The sequence below is a fragment of the Adelges cooleyi genome, unplaced genomic scaffold (assembly GCF_023614345.1).
Source record: "Adelges cooleyi isolate 19-005CV unplaced genomic scaffold, UGA_ACOO_1.1 ACOO_flye_CR_arks_rails_tigmint_CR_PRNA_651, whole genome shotgun sequence".
NCBI classification, from domain to species: Eukaryota; Metazoa; Arthropoda; class Insecta; order Hemiptera; family Adelgidae; genus Adelges; species Adelges cooleyi.
In genome coordinates this window covers 4153902-4175766 of record NW_026096352.1, presented here as the reverse complement: position 1 = coordinate 4175766, position 21865 = coordinate 4153902, and the positions used below count along the sequence as shown (strand labels likewise).

Sequence of the window (21865 nt, the reverse complement as noted above, 5' to 3'; positions counted from 1 at the left end):
CTAGATCTACATCATTAAACATAACATGTTATTGCATGCCTTTTGTGCTCCGGATGCATTCGACGCCGTTCGTGATCTAATACCGAGTTGATGGCAGTTTCCCGTAGTGCCCCAGGGTTACCGCCATACACTGAACTCAAGTAACTATTGTCCCAGTGTCGCCTGCTAGGATCCTCCGCTGCACCGCTTTCATATGACCGAGACCGAGGTCTCAGTGTGTAATCCTAAACAGAAAACCATAGTGACCATGAACAATCGTGAATGGAAAACAAGATCAATATATATATGTCTTTAAATTAACAGTTACATTTCTATAGCCCACGTCTAAATCTTGGCCGTCGCCGTAAACACACATGTCGGACAAGTGTTTGGCGTAAGCACTGCGAGGTGCTCTTAAACGGCCGCTAGTCGTAGATCTTTGGTAGTTATAGCGTCTATCCATGTCAGGCCTAAAAATAATAAGCGTTTGTTAACTTCTTAATAACAACACAAGACGTGTGTGCTGTGAGCGACAGAGACTATCTAAGTAATATCCGTATCGTATTACCCGTGTTTAGACGCAATTGAGCTATCGAGTAACGTGGAGTTTATCTCCTTTTTGTTCTGTTATCGCAAGTCAAATATAATATGGTCGGTCTTAGGGAAAAATATTTACTCACGAAGTATTATAACAAAATGTCATTATAGTATTTAATTTTCTATTTATTATTATCATTACACAAACAAGCTCAAATACCCAAAACTTCAATAACAATAGTTATTGTACAGAACAAAAATGACGAAATATATACAAATGAAATACAAACGATTTTGATAACCTTTCGGACCTTTTAATAACCACAAGGATCGAGGTATTTAATCTCTGAGTATGTATTTACAAATGAGTTGAAAGATATTGGAACGTATTTCACAACAGTTTGATCTAACAATAATTATTTGCTTATTTATTATATTATACTGATAAAATAAGCGCGGTATAAGCGAGAAGTTATTGAGCACTATTCGATTACAAAAACGTTTGAATAATATGTAATATCACGGTATCGTTCATTTGTGTTTAAACGCATGGATGTGTTAAGTCATGTGTGACTATGGATAACAAATGTTCACACGTGACTCGTCACTCGCGTCATTGGTTGTCTTATAGTAGATTCGACAAGTGGCATTAATTGTTAATGCCAGTCGTCTCATATTGACAGTCGACGAGCAATTTGGGCACTTGAAAATGATTTACTCACATGTTATTTGTGGAACGGTAAATATCGTAGGCGCTGCGATCCCCAAGGGTTCGTGACCGGTGATCGTCCTCGCCAAAAAGAGTAGCTTGTCTAGACGATTGCATACGGTCCGCTAGGTAACTCTCGTACGGTTTTTTGTACAATCCTAAAGTACTCTGGAATCAAACGAGATATTACCGTTATATTTTTTAATGAAGGCTGTTCAAACGTTAGTAGTACAGTTATAATAATATATAAACCGTTCAATGCGCGATTTTGTTTGCTAATGCATTATTTTTAACTAATTTTTTGTTGTACAATTTAGATGAAATAGCTTTAGGAAATATGACTTATATTTTTTTGGAAAAAAATAATTTTCAGTTTGTTGCAAACATGCAATATTGCGTACGAAAATAATTGAAGACCACAAGGCAAAAACGATGAAATCCTCATTTTTCTAAAACTGAGAAAAACGATTTTCAAGTCTCAGTGTTCTTGTATTGTGGTCCAAAACGTTACAGTCTAATTGTGGCGAAGGAACCATCGTTTTGCATGGGAGTCAGATTCTACTGAAACTACAAGGTTTTGTGAAAGTGTTGCCAACCTTAACTAATTTTCGACCACAATGTGGGTTTCATCGTTTTTCCCTTGTGGTCTTCAACTAATATTTTTACTATAGCTATAGGCAATCCAACATGGAAAATATTTTATATCAAAGCAAACTTTAAAATTTGTAAATGAGTAATTGTATAATTTATACAATTATAAGAAGTATATTATAATAATAATGGTACTAAGTGAAATTAAAATGAAATCTTGGTTTCAACCTTGATTCATCACATAAGAATTTTAAAGATAATAATTGAGGAAAATTGGTACATTTAAAATAAGTAAAGTATATAATATATTTTATCACGGTAAAAATTATAGTATATAATAGTAATAGTTATTTGATATCGTTTTGTATGAAACTTCTCAACGCAGTCTTCGGTTCTCGCTAAACATGCGCCTATAACAATTGAATTTGGTATATTCAAAGTGTGTAAACCTTTTACATAGAGTAGTGGTACCTTACGTCATCTTTTTGTACTGTGGTCTACTAGAATTCTGAGGTCTAACTCACTGGAGGTATTGAGTGTGTTTGTTCAAATTTAGGATCAATAATATATTATGATTACTTGGTTCAATCACAAATTCTACTGGCATGTCAATTTCGCCATTTAATTTAAATTTTAACCACGAATATAATTGATATTTAACACTCAAGAAGCTGAAACCTATACCTACGTAACCTTGATATCTGCATAACATAGTACAGTGTATAATGTATATTCACGAAACATAGAAAATGAGAACAGCCAATGTGTATACACATTAAATATGCGATTCAACGCTCAATTAGTTTTTATTTTTGTTATAGCAGTTTATAAAACTCTTAGTTAATTCTTAGATCAGCGTTCCTTTAACAATAATATTATGACCAACGTTCATCCGTCCCAACTGGGTCACCGCCCAACGTATCGATTTGTTGAATAATTTTAACTCATTCTACAGAATTTCGCCGAACCAATTACCCCCACACAATGCGTTGTAACAACAGTATTATAAAGCTAACAATACACATAAAGGAAATAATCATAGGTATCAGATGCAAGAATTAATACTGATGTTATTCTTCATGCCAGCATGACAGCCATTCCTGATAGGAAATCACGTTGAAGGGTGTGTAAAATTCAATGCAATCAATGTCAACGTCACGGATTAAAAATGTATTTAAAAACTAGGAGTAAAAATGTTTTCTATTTATTAAATACTCTAGTTTATATTTTCTTATATAATATATACTACGGATACACAAAATTAAAATTGTGGAAATCGATTTAAGTACATTACAGCTATAATTGAATAATTGTAAGTGAAAGTGAAAGTGACACAACAGCGTCAATCCTGTAGAAGGTTAATACAGTAAATGACACTGAGCTGTACCTTGTAATAGTAATTTCCGTCGTTTTCTTCTTTCTCACCTTAGTTCTTAACCTGTCTTCTATTAATCTTCTACAAAAACAACTTTTAACATTCGTTGTAAATATCTTTCTCCTCATGCATACCCAAATAATCTCAATCTAGTCACATTGAAGCTACTTTTTATATTATATCTGTACCTTATCTATTCACTCCTCGCAATAGTATAACTTGTACAACAACAGTGGCGTATATCTATTTTCGATAAGGTGTGTGAAACATTTTTTTTAAGATAAACCACCACCCACCACAATCAGTGTATAACAAAGTTATACACTCAGCTCTTACTCGAACTTATAAAATATGATTGTTGTCTAAAATATTTCTATCTACCGTTCATTGAATTCACACAATTAGCGGGCACAAAGCCACTTTTAAATGATCACATGCCAAGTTGTTTCCAATAAATGTAATTTAATAATATTAACTTATAATAACAGTTAACTTGAAACAATGCATCATTATGGAAATAAATAAAGTGCCCTGACCTAGGGCAATCTATCTAACACCTGTTAAATAGATAACATCCCATTTAAACTATTTTAGTCGAATAGTCAACTGACACGCCATTAGTGTAGTAATACATTACTACGCCAAACGCTTTGTAAGTAAAGTTTCCCCATTTATCCTGAATCATTGATGTCTTAGTAGTGGTTTACCATGGCATTGGTGCAGCTGGCCAATTGACTCTGTGTTTGTGAAGTGGCGGATAACAGGTGTCTGAGATCTGGCGGTAGGCAAGCGGCCAGTTCACTGTCTGTTTCCGTCGAATATTTTGGGTAGCCGTATGGTCTGGGCGTTGGCTCTCCCGTGCTGCTCACTAGGCTTGAACCTTAAAATACACGAAAATAGTAAGAATATCATTCTGCAACGCACAGAAACAGTTTACAGATAATATTTAAGAAATTGACAAGGATAAAAAAATACCATAGTTCTGTCCTTAAAAATGTTTAAAAAAGTATAGGTAAGACATATAATTAAAGTTTGAAAACCTTACAAGACTAACATATGGTCTTAATATTAAATTACTATTAATATTTTAATAGCGTTTTTTTAACGAATACATAGTTAGTAAAAATATAACATACAATTTAAAAATTAGCTTTTCCTTTTTTTCATACTTTTTATCAGGGCTTTGAACCCGAATTATTTATTAAGGTGAGGGTTTTTTGAATTTATTTGGGGTAAGTAGGGTTGTATAGGTTAGGTTCAATTAAATTTCACAGACCAGTTCTGTTTTTACAACTTTGGATGTGATTTATAACATAACATAACGATGTAGAGAAATTTTGAGGCTTGATGAAATTTCAACGAAAACAAAACTATAAATCTAACTGTCACTGTATTAACCATGTTTTTTTCTTGCATAGTTCAACAGTTCATTAGTATATGATGAAAAGTAGAATTGTAATTGAGTAATAAACGTGTAAATTATGTTCAATGTAAATGTAAAAAATTAAATCGAATATATAGCGCCGGAATATATTATATTATTTTTTAATTATGTCGGGTCAATTTACGTATTGGCCCGGACAAATGTGCATTCTCTCCAAGGACACATAACAAGAAAATAGATAATACCACTGAGTATATAATGTTATATTATTTACAATTAATACTCGACGATATTATCGATACTTTTTTAACGTTTTTTCGACGCGGGCGTACCGAAATTGCCTACAAGAAACGCCGCGCTCGGTTAAAATTTATGCGGCATGTAAATATTTAGATTACCCAAAATGCGCATTTATATCATCGTTACGGTGCACTCCAAAAATAGTGAAGGGCAATTTTACTCGATTGTGATCCAAGGAATTAGGTTCAAGTGAATCTAAGGTTTCATTATTTCCAATGTACAATAATATGTATATAATAACAATATTATATTGTTATATATTATCATATTATTATTGTCTCGTGTCAATAATATATTGTTGAACAATTTACTAATAACTTACACACTGCACTAACAATACATTTAATATATACCATCAATTAATATGCATGGTGTTACCAATTTTACTTAACAGTAATGTTTTTTTTTTTATAAAAATCATTTTTTTTTTTTGCTTAAAAAGTTTCAAGCAATAACCATTTTAAAATCTTTACTATTTTATAATATAAATGATAAGACCGTAGAATTTAGTCTTAATTTAAGTTAATTAAGTTTTAATCTAATTTAGTCCGTTTTAAAGGTTAGTTTTAGAAAGTAACAAGTTTTTAAAAATCAAATATCTAGTGGAAGCAGAATAATGTAATGAAAATAATAAATGGTCGATAACGAGTTTCAAACAAATGCTTTTCGAATATTGACCATTGAAAATTTTAAGTGAGGGTGAGTTGTGCACGCGAATGAAAAAACTTTTCGTTCTACCTCTATTCTTACCTATAATTTAAAAGCAAATAACATCATTATTATTTATTTAATATTGGTTGTCGACTAATCATAATTTGAATTACATATTTTAACTTTCAGTAGTTAAACCATTATTAATTATACATGTAGATAGTTAACTTAAAAAAAGTTACTCTCTAAAACTGCCATTTCTAAAACTAAAATTTGAAATAATATATTTTGACCCCAAAAACTGTTTTTAATCATTACTAAAAGATTTTACTTGAAACTTTTACTTTCGCCTGCAGCGACATGCGGCCAAATGGCCTAGTGTTTTACCGTAAAGCCCAAGGCTGGGCGGTGTATTATAATACATGCCAGCAAGTGTGAGTCTGCTGGGTCGCTGCGAGTATCCCAGTTTGGAGTAATATGGTATGGATTTGTCGTAATGCATGTCGAAGAAGCGAACAATAACGTGCGGCGCTAGTGACAGACCCAAGTCGGCCTACAGTCGGCTTACAAGTAAGACGGCGAGCTTGGATGAACACGCGACGGATGCGGGAACGGAACGACGTTGTCCGCCGTTTGTATCCGCAACGATGAAGGGCCGGCAGCCGTCGAGAAATGTGGCCATGACTGCCGCCGTGGACGGACTCAATATTTTGTCGGTGGTCGGTACAGGAACAACGCGAATAGCGTAGGATAACCACACCGATGTGGACGCGATGATTTATAACACGGTGAACGATCCAACCACAACTAATAATAATAACACGGTACTCGAGATCACGGTGGACGCGGCAGTAAAATATTGCGGTAACCGCCAACACGACTTGATGTGCTCGCAGACCTACGCTGATAGAATAGGCGCACGCCACTACCGTCGGTCACTAGTTCACCCGAAGGTCGCTAACGATTTTATTACTCACAAGAACCCCGTGGGAGAGTGCCCGAGTAGTAGTAAGCTAGCGGATACGTCGGGGGAGAGCGCCACAGCTGTTCGGCTGGATCGGCGGTGAAGGAGCGTCCCGCAAATTCTGTCGTCAGCCACGTGCGCCTGTCTAATCAATACTACGGTGGTTCTCACGCATTGTACACGTTAGCCTTTCACTCTTGCCGCCCTCCTCCTCCTCCTGGCCACGGCTTAGCCCCTTTTTTTGCGTGCTCTCCAGTCTCCACTCTACCCTCTATGCACAGAAAGCGTTAACGCCTAACGCCACACTCACCGTCATACTCGGCTTGGCGATACGGAATTCGGCAGCACTTCGACCCGCGAAAACCCAAACCGTACCCCGCTCGGTATAGTTCATTTGAGTGCCGGACACGTAATCGTCCGTTTGTTGTTAAAAACAAAATGCGTGGGTTTTCACCATTTTCCCATTCAAGTATAGTTTTTACCGCAAGTGTCCAATATGCAGACCAATATAGACCTACATTCAAGCCAGACGAAATTGTTAAGGACCCCTAGCAAAATACCCTATCATTTATTTGCAAATAATATACGTGCCATAAAATCAAACGTTTGCCTTATTCATTGTAACAATATACTAAATAAAAAATCAACATAAATGTATTTTCCTACGAATATAGACAATTTTTAGGAATTCCCACAATGGTATTTAATGATATTTAACACGTAAACCTAATTTATTTATATTAGGGACAGACGATCTCCGAGATGCACAAGTACACATATTTTATTTATGCAACGCAATTAAGATAATAAAGATGTATAATTTGGTTTTCGTCAAGTAAGTAATAAGTATGTGACGGTCCGGTTTTGTGAAAGCTGTCCATCCGTAACTACTATAATAGAAATATTGTCACCAGGTGCCTAGTGACGTTATATACCTCTCTTGATAGGTCAAAACTTGAATTTGGTTCCATTATATGAAATCCTACGCAAGTTGTCTAAATTAAAAATAGTAGAGCATCTGCAGTAACGATTCTCTAGAATAGAGAATAGTAGCCTATAAGTTAGAAACGGTAGGTCAGTCCCCTGAGGCAGTTCTAAAGCATTGTGGGTTATTAACCCTACAACAATGACGTCTATATTTGAATGTGGCATTTGTCACTAAGTTAATGAGAGGCGGCATTGATTGCCCTATATTTTAGAGAAAAATTTAATTCAAAGTTCCAGTTGTCAATAACAGAATAACCAAACGTTAGTCCCCCCTCCCTTTATAAACAAAATTATTAACTATGTAATCGTAATATGTATTTATATAAGAATACTATGTATTCTTAATCATTGTAATTTAAATAATAATTTTGATTTTTGTTTTGATATGCTTCTTAAATTAAAATATATTTTTAACTCATAATATTGTATATATAACACTGTATTATTACTTCTATGAGCTGTCACTTATAAATAAATAAATAAATATGTACCGACTAGCCTGTTGGATGGAAAAAAATTGTTGCATAAGTGGCAGCCAAATACTTTATTTTTGATTCCACCTAACAAGTCGATATGCCTAAACTAAATTTTTAGTCGACAATATTATTTATTTAGTAAATTCAACTACAAAATAAAAGTTGTCATTTTTTTTTCTCAAACTAAAAAAATAAACTAATACTAATTGATAACCAGTTATTTTTGAAAAGAGGAGCCTCGAATTGGGAAATTGGAATAACATATCATTCGTAGTTTTATGATATTAGTAAAAAAAACAGCTTGGACTTCAGTACTAAAAAAATAACTACAGTAATAATATAAGAACATCTAGTCAGACATTTTTTTTACATTGGAGCCAGTAGGTTACTACTTAATTTTACTAGTAAACCTACTTATCAACCGTATTTTGCTAGCTGAACTAACTACAGTTTTTACAGGAGAAAAAAATCGCATTTTTGTTCGGGGAAGAATAATTATTATTTTATATATTATATTTATTTGTAAGAATATAGTAAACAAACTATATACTATAATATTCGTGGTGTAAAATTTGTAAAATCAATTCTAACAGTTTATTACTTTTAATACATATAACGATAAACTGTTAGTAAAAATAATATGGGACTTTCAAAATCCATATTTAACAAGAAAATGTGAATGCTACTAGTATCAAGTTTTAAAAATATGCAACATAACTAAACAAAATATTTTTTTTTTAAACAATAATGAATAAAAATATTAATCAAATTTAAAGATACTCTAACTATTTAGTTTTTTTTTATTTAGTTTTGAATTTTTAAGAACTCCTTCAACAAATACTTTTAAGTTGAATACATATCTACACATTTAATCTAAAATAAGTAATCATTAAATATTTATTATATGTAGTAGCAGTATTCAAAAAATGTTTTTTGGCAAAAGTTTATTGTTTCAACACTACCTAGTAAAAAAAACAAATGTTATAAGTAAAAACCATTCTAATATTTTCTAAGGAAGTATATCGTTTTTAAAATTAGAGTTATTGCGTGAATTGCAATTTTCTTGAATTTTAAGATATTTTCGTTGTTCTGTAAGAAACCATTTTTGGCCAAAAATACTCAAAAGACTTTAAGGGTCATTCAAGTTTTTCTTTAAAACAATTAGTTGTGTCGTTTTTAGTTATGTTAGGCAGGCAATTGAGAAAATGAGAAACAGGGTTACACTTAGGCTGGAACCTTGTAGGAGTCCATTTTCCGTGGTTAGGAGCTAGAACGAGTGTTACCTATTTTAACATTTTCATTTTATTTTGAATATAATTTTGAATTCTTCACAAAATTCTTCTTTTATAATCATAAATTTAAAAAAAATCTATTTCACGCGTATAAAATTCCTTTTTTAAATGATTTTCTTTAACTTGCTAACACGTATGTACGTTACGTTTGTTTGTACGGATATTTTTCAAACTAATTTAACCCACTTCCCGATGTCGTAGAAGGCTGAAACTTGGCACAGACACTCATCTCGAATAACAATACAATATCCTGCAATAATATTGGGACTCGGACATCCAGGTCGCCCTACACAAGGTCATATGTGGGGGTCTTTTCACTAAAATTTCATTTTTTTTTCAAATCTTTCAAAATAAATTTAGTAATATATTCACCAATTATTAAGTACTTTTATTAGGACTAAAAAGTAAAAAATAAAACAAATAAATATAAAAAAAACTTTTTTAAAACATGCTTTTCTAAAAAGAAAAAAATAATTTTACTACAAGAACAATTTACTACCAATCAATTGCAGCACATTTTATTTAAAATGTGAATTACTTTAAAAACAACCCTAATAAAATCCCTGATAAATTTATCAAATAAAATTTCAGAAAATGTTCATACTGTACATTTCTTAATACTTAACTCAATGAATTTTTACTTTGTTGAATAGGGCCCACGCATTTATTTTTAGTCAAAAATGAAAGATGTTTAACATTATTTAAATATGTAGTTAATTTTCGGTTGTTTTTAAAATAACTGAGATGAGAAAACGTACCACAAAGTCGTCAAAATACCTATCACAGTGTTCTAATAGCACCATTATAAAAAAAAATAAAAATCCATTATTTTAATCAAAATTTGGTTTTATACACAATTGTGATGGAAACTTAATTTAATACAAAACAAAATTGTTTATCAACAGAAAACATTAGTGTTAAAAAATCCAATAATATGAAAATTATATTTTTGTAATTTCTATAATTTTCATAGTGTAAAAATTGAGTGTTTCAAATATTTTAGAGAATTCCTCCTAAATTATTTTGAAGATGGGTGTACAACTATGATTTCAATGTATTTTTTGTATTCTATGGTCAATTTATGTCAATAATCAACATAAATGCCAAGTCCCGTAATGTTATAAGGAGAGATGAGCAGAGGCAGTCAGTGAGAGTTGTTTTGAAGATGAATGTAGAGGGGGAAAGAGAGGAAAGGTAAGACCGAAGAAGAGATAGATAAATGAAATAAAGAGTGATACGAGGATAGCTGGAGTGATTGAACGAGATGTAGAATATCGAGCTTTATTTAGTCGGGGGTGTAAGGAGAAGATGAAGAAGAAATATCATGACCCCGTAGAAAAATTGTTAGGTAAATCATTTACAGTACATTGAGCTAATTAAGTAGAAGTTACTAAATTTGTATTCTAAATTAAAATAATACCAATTATTGTAAACATAAGTTATAATATTTTTGAACTTTAATAATACCTTAAAATTTCCTTATAAACCATTGTATTATTACAATATTTGATTTACCCTTTATTTATGTTTTAGTAAAATTATATCCACCGAAATTTGATTAAAATCGCTGTTCTTTTTGAAATGTGGCTAATAAGTAAAACAATATGATAATTGTTTTGGATGACCTCACAACTGCCAAATAAATATTTCGTTTAAACATTGAATAAAATGTCAATATAACATACAAAGAGTGAAGACTAACGATGATTATTCTAATCCAAATAAGTTACTAAATGGTTTACTTTGATTAACTGTTTTTCTCAATACTATAAAATAATAATTATAAAGCTCATAATCAGCCCTGACTTCTAGTTTGAAGTTAAGTTAATAGTGACTGCTTTAAAAGCTTTTAAAAAACACATTTTTACAAAGTAAAAAAAAAAATTAATTTTCTAAGATACCTAATAGTTTTTTTTATTATATTTTAATAAATCATACATTCTTAGTAGACATAACTAGTAAATATTTGCAAATTAAAAAAAAAGTACTAGGTCCAAAAATATTTTTTTAATTTATATCAATTGGCGAGCCTACAAATAATACTTATTTTTTTTAAATAATATTCTCAACAGCAGTTGTTAAACCAATTATATTCATTCTATGAATATTAAAATAATATTTATAGGTTCAATGAAAAAAATCAAAATCAATTTTTAGTAAAAATGAGTTTCTATACTATAACCATTTCATAAAACCTCAAAAATAATTGAAAAGTACTTAATGATTTATATTAAAAAAATATAGATTTAATAAGTATTTAAACTTTAAAACTGATTTGTCAAAAGCTACAAAGCGTTTATATATTTGTTGTAGAGTATTCTTATTACAGTGTATTTTTAATAAAACAAAAATATTCTTACAATTATTATACTTTTACTTTTGTATAACCATTTTTTTATAATTTAAATTTAACTTATTGCAATAGCAGCTTTTTGACTCATGTACAACAAGACACAGTAGCGCAACCAGAAATATCCCTTGGGAGGGGGGTCCAAAGTACGGTTTTTAGGTATAAGGTCCTTGTGTAATATTAAAAAATGACAATATGTGATAACGACTTGTTATCTACCGCAAAGAAGGCCAAAAAAAAAATTATTATATTGCCAAAATGAATAAATATTGTTTACTGTAATATATAATTAGTCAATAACTAAAATTACCTTTTATTTACTTTTAATTTTCTACTTGAGAAATACTCAAGGGGGGGTCTGGACCCGAGGACCCCCCACCCTTGGTTGCGCCACTGACAAGGCATGTTTATAAAAGTCTTATTTGAATATTCTTTTAGTAATGGTTTATTATTAAATAATGTCAAGTATTGAAGTACTTGAGGCAAATCATTTAACTTTTTATATTATACACAAATTACCCTGTGCAATATTTTTAAGTAACTGCGCAGTACTAGTATTCGTACATATTTGAAAATATGTTTATCTTAGATTAAAAAGATGGAACTTTTCTGTTTTACCTACATTCTCCTTATTATTTCGTATGATGAACTTAAATCTATTAATAAAATCATACCTTGTAATAAGCCTAGAGCAGATTCCGGTCTAATTGTACTGGCACAGTCTCTTTTCGGTTGATATTTTAGTAAATTCGTTTCGCTCATACTTGGTCGTTGACGGTTGCCAAATTTTATCTGCCAGTTCATAGTCGACATACTACCTAAATTCATACTTTCAGATTGTGCAACGTTCCTGACAGAGGAGAAAGACCTGAAATTATCAATGACGATTATATATATAACATGTATATTGAATATATACGTTGTTCACAAAACTGCTGATGAGAAGTAGAAACTACTAAGCAAACAAACAATTTTTTTTTTAATTTTTTAACCGAATATTTTTATGGGGACTTTTTAAGGGAGTTTTAAACATTTTGGACGGCAATTTCGAAGGAATAGCTTGTTCACATATTTTTGACAAAGTTATTCTGTTTTCAATTATTTTTTAAATATTTTCAATTTATTATCCTTTTATATGATAAATGCATTGGGTCCTGGCCGAATATTAACAATTAAAAAAACCAACGAACCGAACTTTATCCATCATCGCCTTTAACATTCGATCACGTTTCTTAGCATTAGGTATTGGTGCAGCCTCTTGATTGGCTGGTAAATCAGGCAATCTCCGCCGACTCCTAAAAGATTTCATTGAATCAGTCTCGCTCAAGGTATCAGGAGATGCTGATAAGTCCTTTACGCCCCTTGGTGTACTAACAGGCGTACTTTGAGGGGTTACTAATTAGAAAACATACAAAATATGATAATTAATTTAATAATGTTTTTGAATTTTTCTTTATTTAAATTTAGTTTACTAACAGTGTGAAGCTGGCTGTGTGTACTTCATAGCAGACAAATGGTTTGCCGATGTTGCGATAGTTATTTGCTTATTGCCCGCTACCTGATCAGCGTTTTGTGCCAAATATTTAAAGGCACTTGGCACAATTTTCTGATTTTTTTGCTCAACAATGTTTTGATTTTGATTTTTATGCATTATAATATCGGTGCGCTGAAAAAATGTTTTTGAATTATAGTAAAATAATAATTAGTTAACAATTATTAGTAAATAACAATTGCATGGTGATTAACGAATTAAAAATTACCTGTCCTTGAGATTTGCTTGCGTTAGTCACATTTGAGTTACCATCCTGAACATTTTGGTTTGTAGTTTTGGTAATTACGCCCAGAGGTAAGAAGGCATCTGTTATATTATTGCCTCTTTCCTGGTTTGTCTGTGGTTGCGCATTTTTGTCTACAAGATAACTTTCTACTCTTCCCATACTATTGTATAATTTTTGTTCTTTATTAAGTTCTTGTTGGTTTTCATTCGAAAACTGATGAACTTCTTTTTGATAATGTATTTGTTGCTGTTTTTGCTGTAGCTCCTGCTGCTGCTGTTGTAGTCCTTGTTGCTGTTGTAGTTGTTGTTGTTGCTGCTGCTGTTGTTGTTGTTGTTGTTGTTGTTGTTGTTGTTGCTGTTGTTGTTGCTGCTGCTGTTGTTGTAGTTGCTGTTGTTGCTGTTGTTGCTGCTGTTGCAGTTGTTGTTCTTGTTGTTTCTGTAGCTGTTGTTGTTGTTGTTGCTGTTGTTGTAGTTGTTGTAGTTGATGCAGCTGCTGTTGTTGCTGTAACAGCTGCTGGTGTTGTTGTTGTAATTGTTGTTGAATCGGTTGTTCGTATATTGGTTTTGGCTGTTGAACTTGTTTCTGTTCAACATTTTGATATGTATATTGGGGTTGATAGGGTTGACAAATTCCTAAATTTATAGAGTTATTTGGTTCATCCTGATATGTTTGTGAGTTGCCAAACTGTTGGTTTAATTGAACGTCAAATGATGGCTGATCGTCCTGTTTGTTGAAAAACTGCTGTATATTATTAATTTTTCTATCGTTCGGATTTACCGAGAACATTATATTTTTTTGCTGATTTCCAACTAGACACTGAGTGTCGTTAATTACTGGTTGGTTGATCGACCTCTGGGCCAATAATTGATCGACCGGCTGGTTGACTAATTGCCTCGGTTGATTTAGTCCAGCTTCGTAGAACATCCCGTTATTCGGTTGATGTACTGATTGTTGTTGTGGGTTTTGAGTTATTTGGGCTTGATGATCTTCACCAAATATCAGCGGTGTCTGCTGTTGAAGCTGTATATTTCCCGGAAGATTTGTGTCAAACATACTTGTTTGAACGGAGTTAGAGACCTCGCTGGGGTACATTTGATAATGTGGATCCTGTATATTTTGATTGATTATTGATTGAGTTCTTCTTAGTTGAGTTAGAGGTCTGTTTGTAACTCCATCAAAATTCGTTTGTTGTTGTATAATGGGTTGCTGCTGCTGTTGTTGTTGTAGCTGATGATTTTGTAATTGTTGTTGTTGCTGATGAATTTGTAATTGTTGTTGTTGATGATGCTGTTGTTGCAGTTGCTGCTGTTTTTGTTGTTGTAACTGATGTTGTTGTTGCTGATATTGTTGTTGATATTCTTGTGAATTTTCGAACGAATGAGGCTCACAAAATTTGTGCTTGTTATTGTTTTCAAATTTATCACTAGTGGCTATGTGAGTATTTGTACCACTGTTCATATTACCTGTAAAAAAATCCATATATTACATATATAAAATACAATTTTAACATTATAATACAAATTTCATATTATTGAAATATTAAGTATTCAATTATTAAGCACATAGCTAATTAATTTTATACCTATAGCACACAGTTTTAGGTAAGTTGTTTAGTTAATTTATAAGAAGCTTTTTCAAAAGGAATGTACATACCTACAATATATAATTCATACTTATTAAAAACAAATAAAAATGTTTTGGAAGGAATCTACTACTATAAATACGAAACCTACGCTAGGTTTTTTTAGTAAGCGAAAAACATAGAGTACAAATTTAGAATAATCGACTGATTTGGTCCCTGAATGCTTTATAAAATCATTATAATATAAATTACATTTCGTCTAAAATTCTTTGATATTCATTTACTTTAAAAAATTGTAAAAGGTTATTTTTACAATTATGTTATATTTTATGGAGTTGATAAAAAAGGAATTAAACGATTCTTACGGATATATTTAGACTTAACCATTATTAAATTGTTATTTCACATCAACGAACTATTACCATCTATGGATTCGCATCGAACCTTTTATTTGCAAGTGATTATCAATTCAACAACTCTTGTAGACCTGTGCCCTCTTCCGCCCCACTATGCCCCGACCCCACTTTTATTATTGTTCTTTATTTGAAAAAATAATTTAATACATAATTATTTTTAACATTAATTCATCAAACCTATTGAACGACTGAAGTCGGCCAACATTCCACTAATCGTTCCGCAATCCTTTTCAGCTGACGCGTTTGGTACAAAATAATCAGGTTGTTTATACTGAAAAAAAATAAACAATAATAAATTAAAAAAACTCGCGTTAAAAATGTATTTATATAGTTTTAACGCGATGAAAACGTCAAGCGAAAACTGCGGCTAATATCATTATTTGAGATAATCGCTTGAAGAAAGATTTGATTTGAAAATCTACCAGATAAAACTGTTCACAAAGTTATAATATTAAGGGTTCAGTACTGGGCCTCATTCGGAGCTATCAGTACTGCTAAATTGCATAGTTTGGCTAGGCTTTAATTATTAATTAATCAGAAGAAATATAAACGTTACGCAACGCAGTCTTATTCAACTCACTAAAATTCCTCCTTCAATTTCCTACGTCATAAAAGTGTCATGTACTATTCTCTAGCGCTGCGTGTATCACACTGCATGTTATACAATAGTGATTGGAATCCGAAAATCTGGATTTTTTTTTTAACGCTGTTTGAGCCACTTAAAAATCGTATAAATATTACTACAATATATATCTGTGTAGCTAAGTAAAAGGTTTGATGAAAGTAAAAGAAACGCTTAACTTTGAATATAAATTGCTTTCGGTTTTCGTACTCCGTAATTTTGGAATTTAACAAATCCGAAGTCTAAAAGCAATTTATCTTTTATTTTTATATTTTCATTAACACAGCTTTATAATGTACAAATAGTTAATACTTATAAGATTTTTAAGTGACGTAAAGAGTATTTTTTTTTGTGAAAATCGGAAATTTTAGATTCTAATCATTAGTACACAATCTGCTTATACCTAAATATGATATAAAAATAATATTGATGGTGGAATATATTAGTGTTCTATGTGTTTTCAAACATCTACCACTACAAAATGCAACGACAATTCTAGTTATGCAGCAGCTCTAACCGCTATGGCTAAATATTTTCCACGACGTAATGCTTAGTATAAATTATAATATTATATAATACCTATACTATAACTTTAAATTAAAAAATACACAAATTACACAATTTTATCCAAAAAAACGTTTTCCAAGTACCGCTAGCTCGAGTTAGGTTCACTACACAGTAATAATAATTTATTATATAAAATAGTTTCAACAGTTTTTAATAAAAAATTGACCGCAACTGTTTTCATGCACTATTTGTATTTGTCCGCGTTAGTTGTCCATCGGCACTTGACATATATTGAAATTCTATAGGAAACTAAGTAGTATCCTATATGGTCAGACCGTTATTATAATTGTTTTATTTGTACAAGTGAACCAGTGCAATTGTCTAAAACAAGCAACTACGTCACAACTGGTGGCCTACGAGTTATCTGGTGGTCACAATATAATATCACAAAGGTATAATAACAACAAGTTACATTCTATTCAATTAGCATATACAATAAAATATTATGTTATGGTAATATTATCGTGTTACATCAACATAATAGTGCGTGCTTACATTTCTACCACATACCAAACTCACAGTGGTGGACCGGTGATTTGGGGACTGCTGGTCAAGAAGAGGTCCTAAGTACCGTATTATCTTTGTAAGATAAGATGCACGGGTACTATCGGGCCGAAGTGGTCAGAATAAATAAATTAAAGTGAAATTTGAGGTTTTGTTCTTGAGTTTTATTTGTAGCATTGTTACACGCTTAAAATAGCTTTCGGGGATATAAATTCAAAACCGTACACCCTTACCGTATCCGCCACTGCGCACCGATTTCATTTCTAAAGACTATATAATAATTATTATTTTTATGGCGTATGTTAACGTAATCGTTATCTCCGACATAACAACACCAACGAAAAATATACACCAACTACTCGCCAAACATAATACTTGTTGTGCTGAGTTGGCCTTACGTCAGAATACGTTGCCATGTTTTGCTGGTTGCCAACAAACTGACTGCTGTTGACCGACCGGTTAGGCGGCGGCACCCTGTCATAATTCCCATACTCGTTCCAATGCGTCTGCCGGTGGCCGCCGCTTCCATACTTGTGCGCCGAATTTCCATCGAAACTCTTCTGTTCTCGTACCATAGCTTTTTTCGGAGAACCTCCACTACCACTACCGCCTAAACGGTGTTGGCTCTTCGACTGCTGATAACTTTGTAACGGTTGGTTTAACAGTTTACGTATTCGTTCGTATTCGGGTGTGTTTTTCAACTATAAAAGTAAGCACACAGAAAAACATCAACGTTCACATTAAACGTAATACGTTATTGCTTCTGCTGTAACCGTCAACGGACGGAATCGCCTTTTTATAGTTTTAATATAGCGTTTCACCCATATTTAGTATCAAAAATGGCATGTATTCACTATTCATAACCAACCGCCGTTTTACAATCAAAACTTTCAGTGCAAATGTTATGAAGGACTTTTTGCGCGTATATCACAGACGTTTAGTCGACCAAAAACCGATAGTTATTTCTATACAACTGCTCGCCAAATGACATACCGTCATTATAATTCTTAAATCCGTCGGTATTGAATATTTTGTTTTCATTATAGCTCCTACTTTTGTACTTTTATTTATAAAATTTGAAAACCCATTTTATAGTTAAAACAATCCCATCTAATCGACCCAAGTTAATGTTAAAATTTTCCATATAAATTTGTCATTACATTGTACGTTTATTATTTATTTGGCTAAACAAAAATAGCATTTATCTCTCTCGCCAATACATATTGGACTAATCTAAAATATGTGACATTTGATACAACTATAATGAATACTTAAAAAAAAAATCGAAAAAATTATTTCGTTTATTATACTAAAACCACTTGTAAGGCTTTTTAGGCTTTAGTCTTTAGCCTTCCAGGCAGCCATTGACTGAGTGTCCCTTTATTCCAATTTTCACAAATTCGCTGAGAATAACATTATAGTTGTTTTTACTAATTTGTTTTATCTTTTATAATCATAAATATTAAGGTGCGGACAGGTTTAAGACTAAAAAATAAGGTAACTTGAATTATTTTTGAAGACTATATTTTTTTAATTTAATGTCTAAGTATATACATTTTTTTTAAGAAAATAATTCAAATAATATTTATTTTCGTCAACATTTTAAGAATTTTAAACCTACACTTCGTTAAATTGAAAAGTGTGTATAGAAGTTAATTTTAGGTTAATCAGAAGGTATTAATTATTATACTCCTTCAGGACTACAACTAAAACTCGGACTCATTAAATAATTATAAAATCGATTGTTTTTCACTAATTTATAATAATGTAATGTGTAATTAATAATTATAAATTTAATAAAATGTTGACCACGCGATTCTTGTATATGAATTTAATAAATCATACTTATATATTATAACAGCAGGCCAGACAAAAATATTACCTAAATAAGGACAATATTGTAAATAAAAAGTATGCCGGTGAAGAAAGCAATATTTTTTTATCGTTTGAAAGCAACAAAAATATAATACATTTTTTAATTAATTTCAATATCGAACACTAGAGCAAAAAACGTTTAGATCAGTAAACAGTACGATATATTACATTTGTTGGTGTTAATTTATATCTGAACATTACTAGTTTAAATGTACTACAGTACTTATTGTAATATTTAATAAATTTTTTCTAACGGTTGCAGTGTTATACATTCCTTGGAAACGAATTTTTTGTAATTTATACACAGTTTGTCCCACAAAATTATATCCAACAATATCCTCTATGCTCTAAAATTTGCAATCTTATTTTTAGCTTCGACGCGGAAGGTATTATTTTTACAATGAATATTTACATAAACCCATCGAAACGTTTATTTGAAAGTGATTTTATCACTTTTAGTTTAAAATAGATCTGTGACATCTCCTGTTTCAATATACTCCGTCCACATTATACCCCAGCCCCGGCCTTACTGTACTGACTTTAGCATGGAACATGCTTTAGCCTTGGCCTCCCAGCTCGAAAACGACACAAATGGGGACACACTCATTATTTTTTATGGACTAAAATTGTTACCTTACAGTAACATATCAATAGATTATTTAAAAGAACTTTGTAAGAAATATCATGGAATGAATAATTTAATTTTCAATCTATGAAAAATCGCAATTTTCGTGATTGAAAAAAAAATTTTCAAGAGTTCTCAGCATTCTCATAGAAAAATGACCTAATGGAGTGCGACATTGAACTCTGAAACACCCTATATATGCTCTTCCCTCTAATATCATTCTTGTGTCTATTATAATTTAATCAGCATTGAGCATAATTCTTAAAAACCTTCAAAAAGCCTTTTTATACAATATTTTATAAAATCGAAAAACATAATTTTTCAACTTAATTTACTATTATTTTTTCAGTGTATAGCAAAACTCAAAGAAAATTTGTACTTAAATCTTGTTACGATTTAATACTCTATCTATAATAAATCCCAAAAAAAAAAAAACACTAGCACCGAACGCACGCCATTTTAGCTTTTTAGCAAAAAACGATTCTATTAATTAACCGACCACAAAGAAACTTACGTCGTCTTGGAAAACAGAGCTGTCTGAATCGTACTCCACGCCAATGCTATCCGTTGGAGAATTCCTGGAATAAAGTTGCCATAATTAAATGTTCATAAAAGACATTAATTTTGTGTTGAGCTCATGTTAGAAAAATATGTTATTACCTGCCGCCGTATAGATTTTGAACGTAGGTCGTTGACAGAGGTTGGTCATCCGCATTCCAATATGTATTACTCTGGCCCAGCACGCCTAAAACAAGAAGTTTATTAAAAAAATGCTCATCATCATACTAAATTGAGTAAACTATTTATAAAGAAACTCTATACATTTAATAATAGTATAACACAATAATGGGTCGGTCAAATCGACGCACATAAGAGTATTAATATGAACAATTCTGACAAAATTGTTTTATGAACTTAATTGATCAAAAAAGACATAAGAAAGAACATTTATTGAAAAAAAACAACAATTTAGTAATTTCTACATGTTTTTTGAATATCAACGAAAGTTTTTTGGCGATATTCTTTCCTCGTAACTCATAAAGTATAGAATATAAAGAAGATAGAAGTAAAGAGTGAAGAGCTTTCTCTTGTCAATTTTCTTAACAAATATCGAAGGATTTAAAAAAAAATAGAAATAGGATTTTTTAAGATTAAAAAAATATAATTTATCCTATAAAGATTAAAAAAATTAACTTCTTAATTTTTATTAAGATCTTATAGACTAATCAAATTAACTAAAATGATAAAGGAATATTAAAATAACTAGATATTATTTTGACAAACATGTATTTAAACATTTTATGTTTAAAACAGTGAAAAAAAGTTTTTCAGCCGAGTCTACAACCACGAAAGAGCATTTTCATGTCTCGTTGAAGTACCGAATAAATTTAGAGTAGTGGTGGAATTATAGATAATGATATAGTATATTAACGAGTGGTAACAAGCTAGTATAAAAATAAAACGTCAAATTTCTGGCTAAAATTGTAGTGTTTATTATCTGGCTTAAAACAATTCATAGAGAAATTGGGCCCTTAAACTGTTTTGAATTTATTATTAATAATAATTGTCTTTCATCGTCGCTTCGTAGTTTTTGTTACATTGCGGCGCGTAACAGCGTAACGCTTTTTTGGTAACACTTTTTTTCGGTTATTTACCGGCTAAATCTCACCCTTATCTCCTACCCCCTATTCCACCCCTATCTTCCGTCCACAACCCTTTCGCTTTTTCGTTACGCTCTTTTGGTAACGCTTTTATGGTAACGCTTTTTTCGGATATTTGCCAGGGTTATGTGCCAGAGCTAAGACATGAAAATGTCAAAAATTCAAATTATAAATAAAATTTGCAGTATGACTAAATGTATAATTTAAACTACGTATAGCATAATTAAGCGTGTATTTTTGTCAACTTTAAGTAGTTAGAAATGTTTTTAAATAGATTTTACATTGTTACCAGATATTTACTATTTTCTGATATTTGGACTTCTACTTTTAATTTGTTGACTTTGAAATAATATAAAATAAAATGGCAGAATGATGCAGTAATTTTTTTTTAATTTGTGTGAAAAAGAGTCTTAATTAATCATTCGTTAGCAAAATGTTGTCCGACAAGGCCCAACAAACAACCGGATAAATGGAATTACCTTTATTTCCAAAACATAGAGTAAAATATATCGCTAATGTATACAGAGTGATTATTTTATCGTGACCACCAACCACTCAATATGTCATAGGGTTTAATAAGACATTTTTTTTTCATATCATTTTTATACAATGCGATTTCGATTTTTCACAATATTTTGTT

The 21865-nt window shown here is 31.4% G+C and overlaps 1 protein-coding gene across 6 annotated transcripts in view; it reads right to left on the bottom strand.

Moving 5' to 3' along the window:
* Positions 1 to 21865, bottom strand: part of LOC126844306 (putative uncharacterized protein DDB_G0271606) — a 66524-nt gene that overhangs the window by 10608 nt on the left and 34051 nt on the right. For 5 of the 6 annotated variants that reach the window (XM_050582415.1, XM_050582414.1, XM_050582409.1 and 2 more), the window contains 12 exons: positions 20225 to 20309; positions 20079 to 20142; positions 17463 to 17765; positions 15549 to 15642; positions 13356 to 14836; positions 13072 to 13261; positions 12786 to 12990; positions 12270 to 12463; positions 3899 to 4071; positions 1239 to 1393; positions 308 to 449; positions 40 to 224 (listed from right to left, as the gene is read on the bottom strand). In XM_050582415.1, the coding sequence (XP_050438372.1) occupies positions 40 to 224; positions 308 to 449; positions 1239 to 1393; positions 3899 to 4071; positions 12270 to 12463; positions 12786 to 12990; positions 13072 to 13261; positions 13356 to 14836; positions 15549 to 15642; positions 17463 to 17765; positions 20079 to 20142; positions 20225 to 20309 (3271 nt within the window). The remainder of the gene's footprint in view (positions 1 to 39; positions 225 to 307; positions 450 to 1238; positions 1394 to 3898; positions 4072 to 12269; positions 12464 to 12785; positions 12991 to 13071; positions 13262 to 13355; positions 14837 to 15548; positions 15643 to 17462; positions 17766 to 20078; positions 20143 to 20224; positions 20310 to 21865) is intronic. The other variant, XM_050582413.1, reaches the window with a different exon arrangement.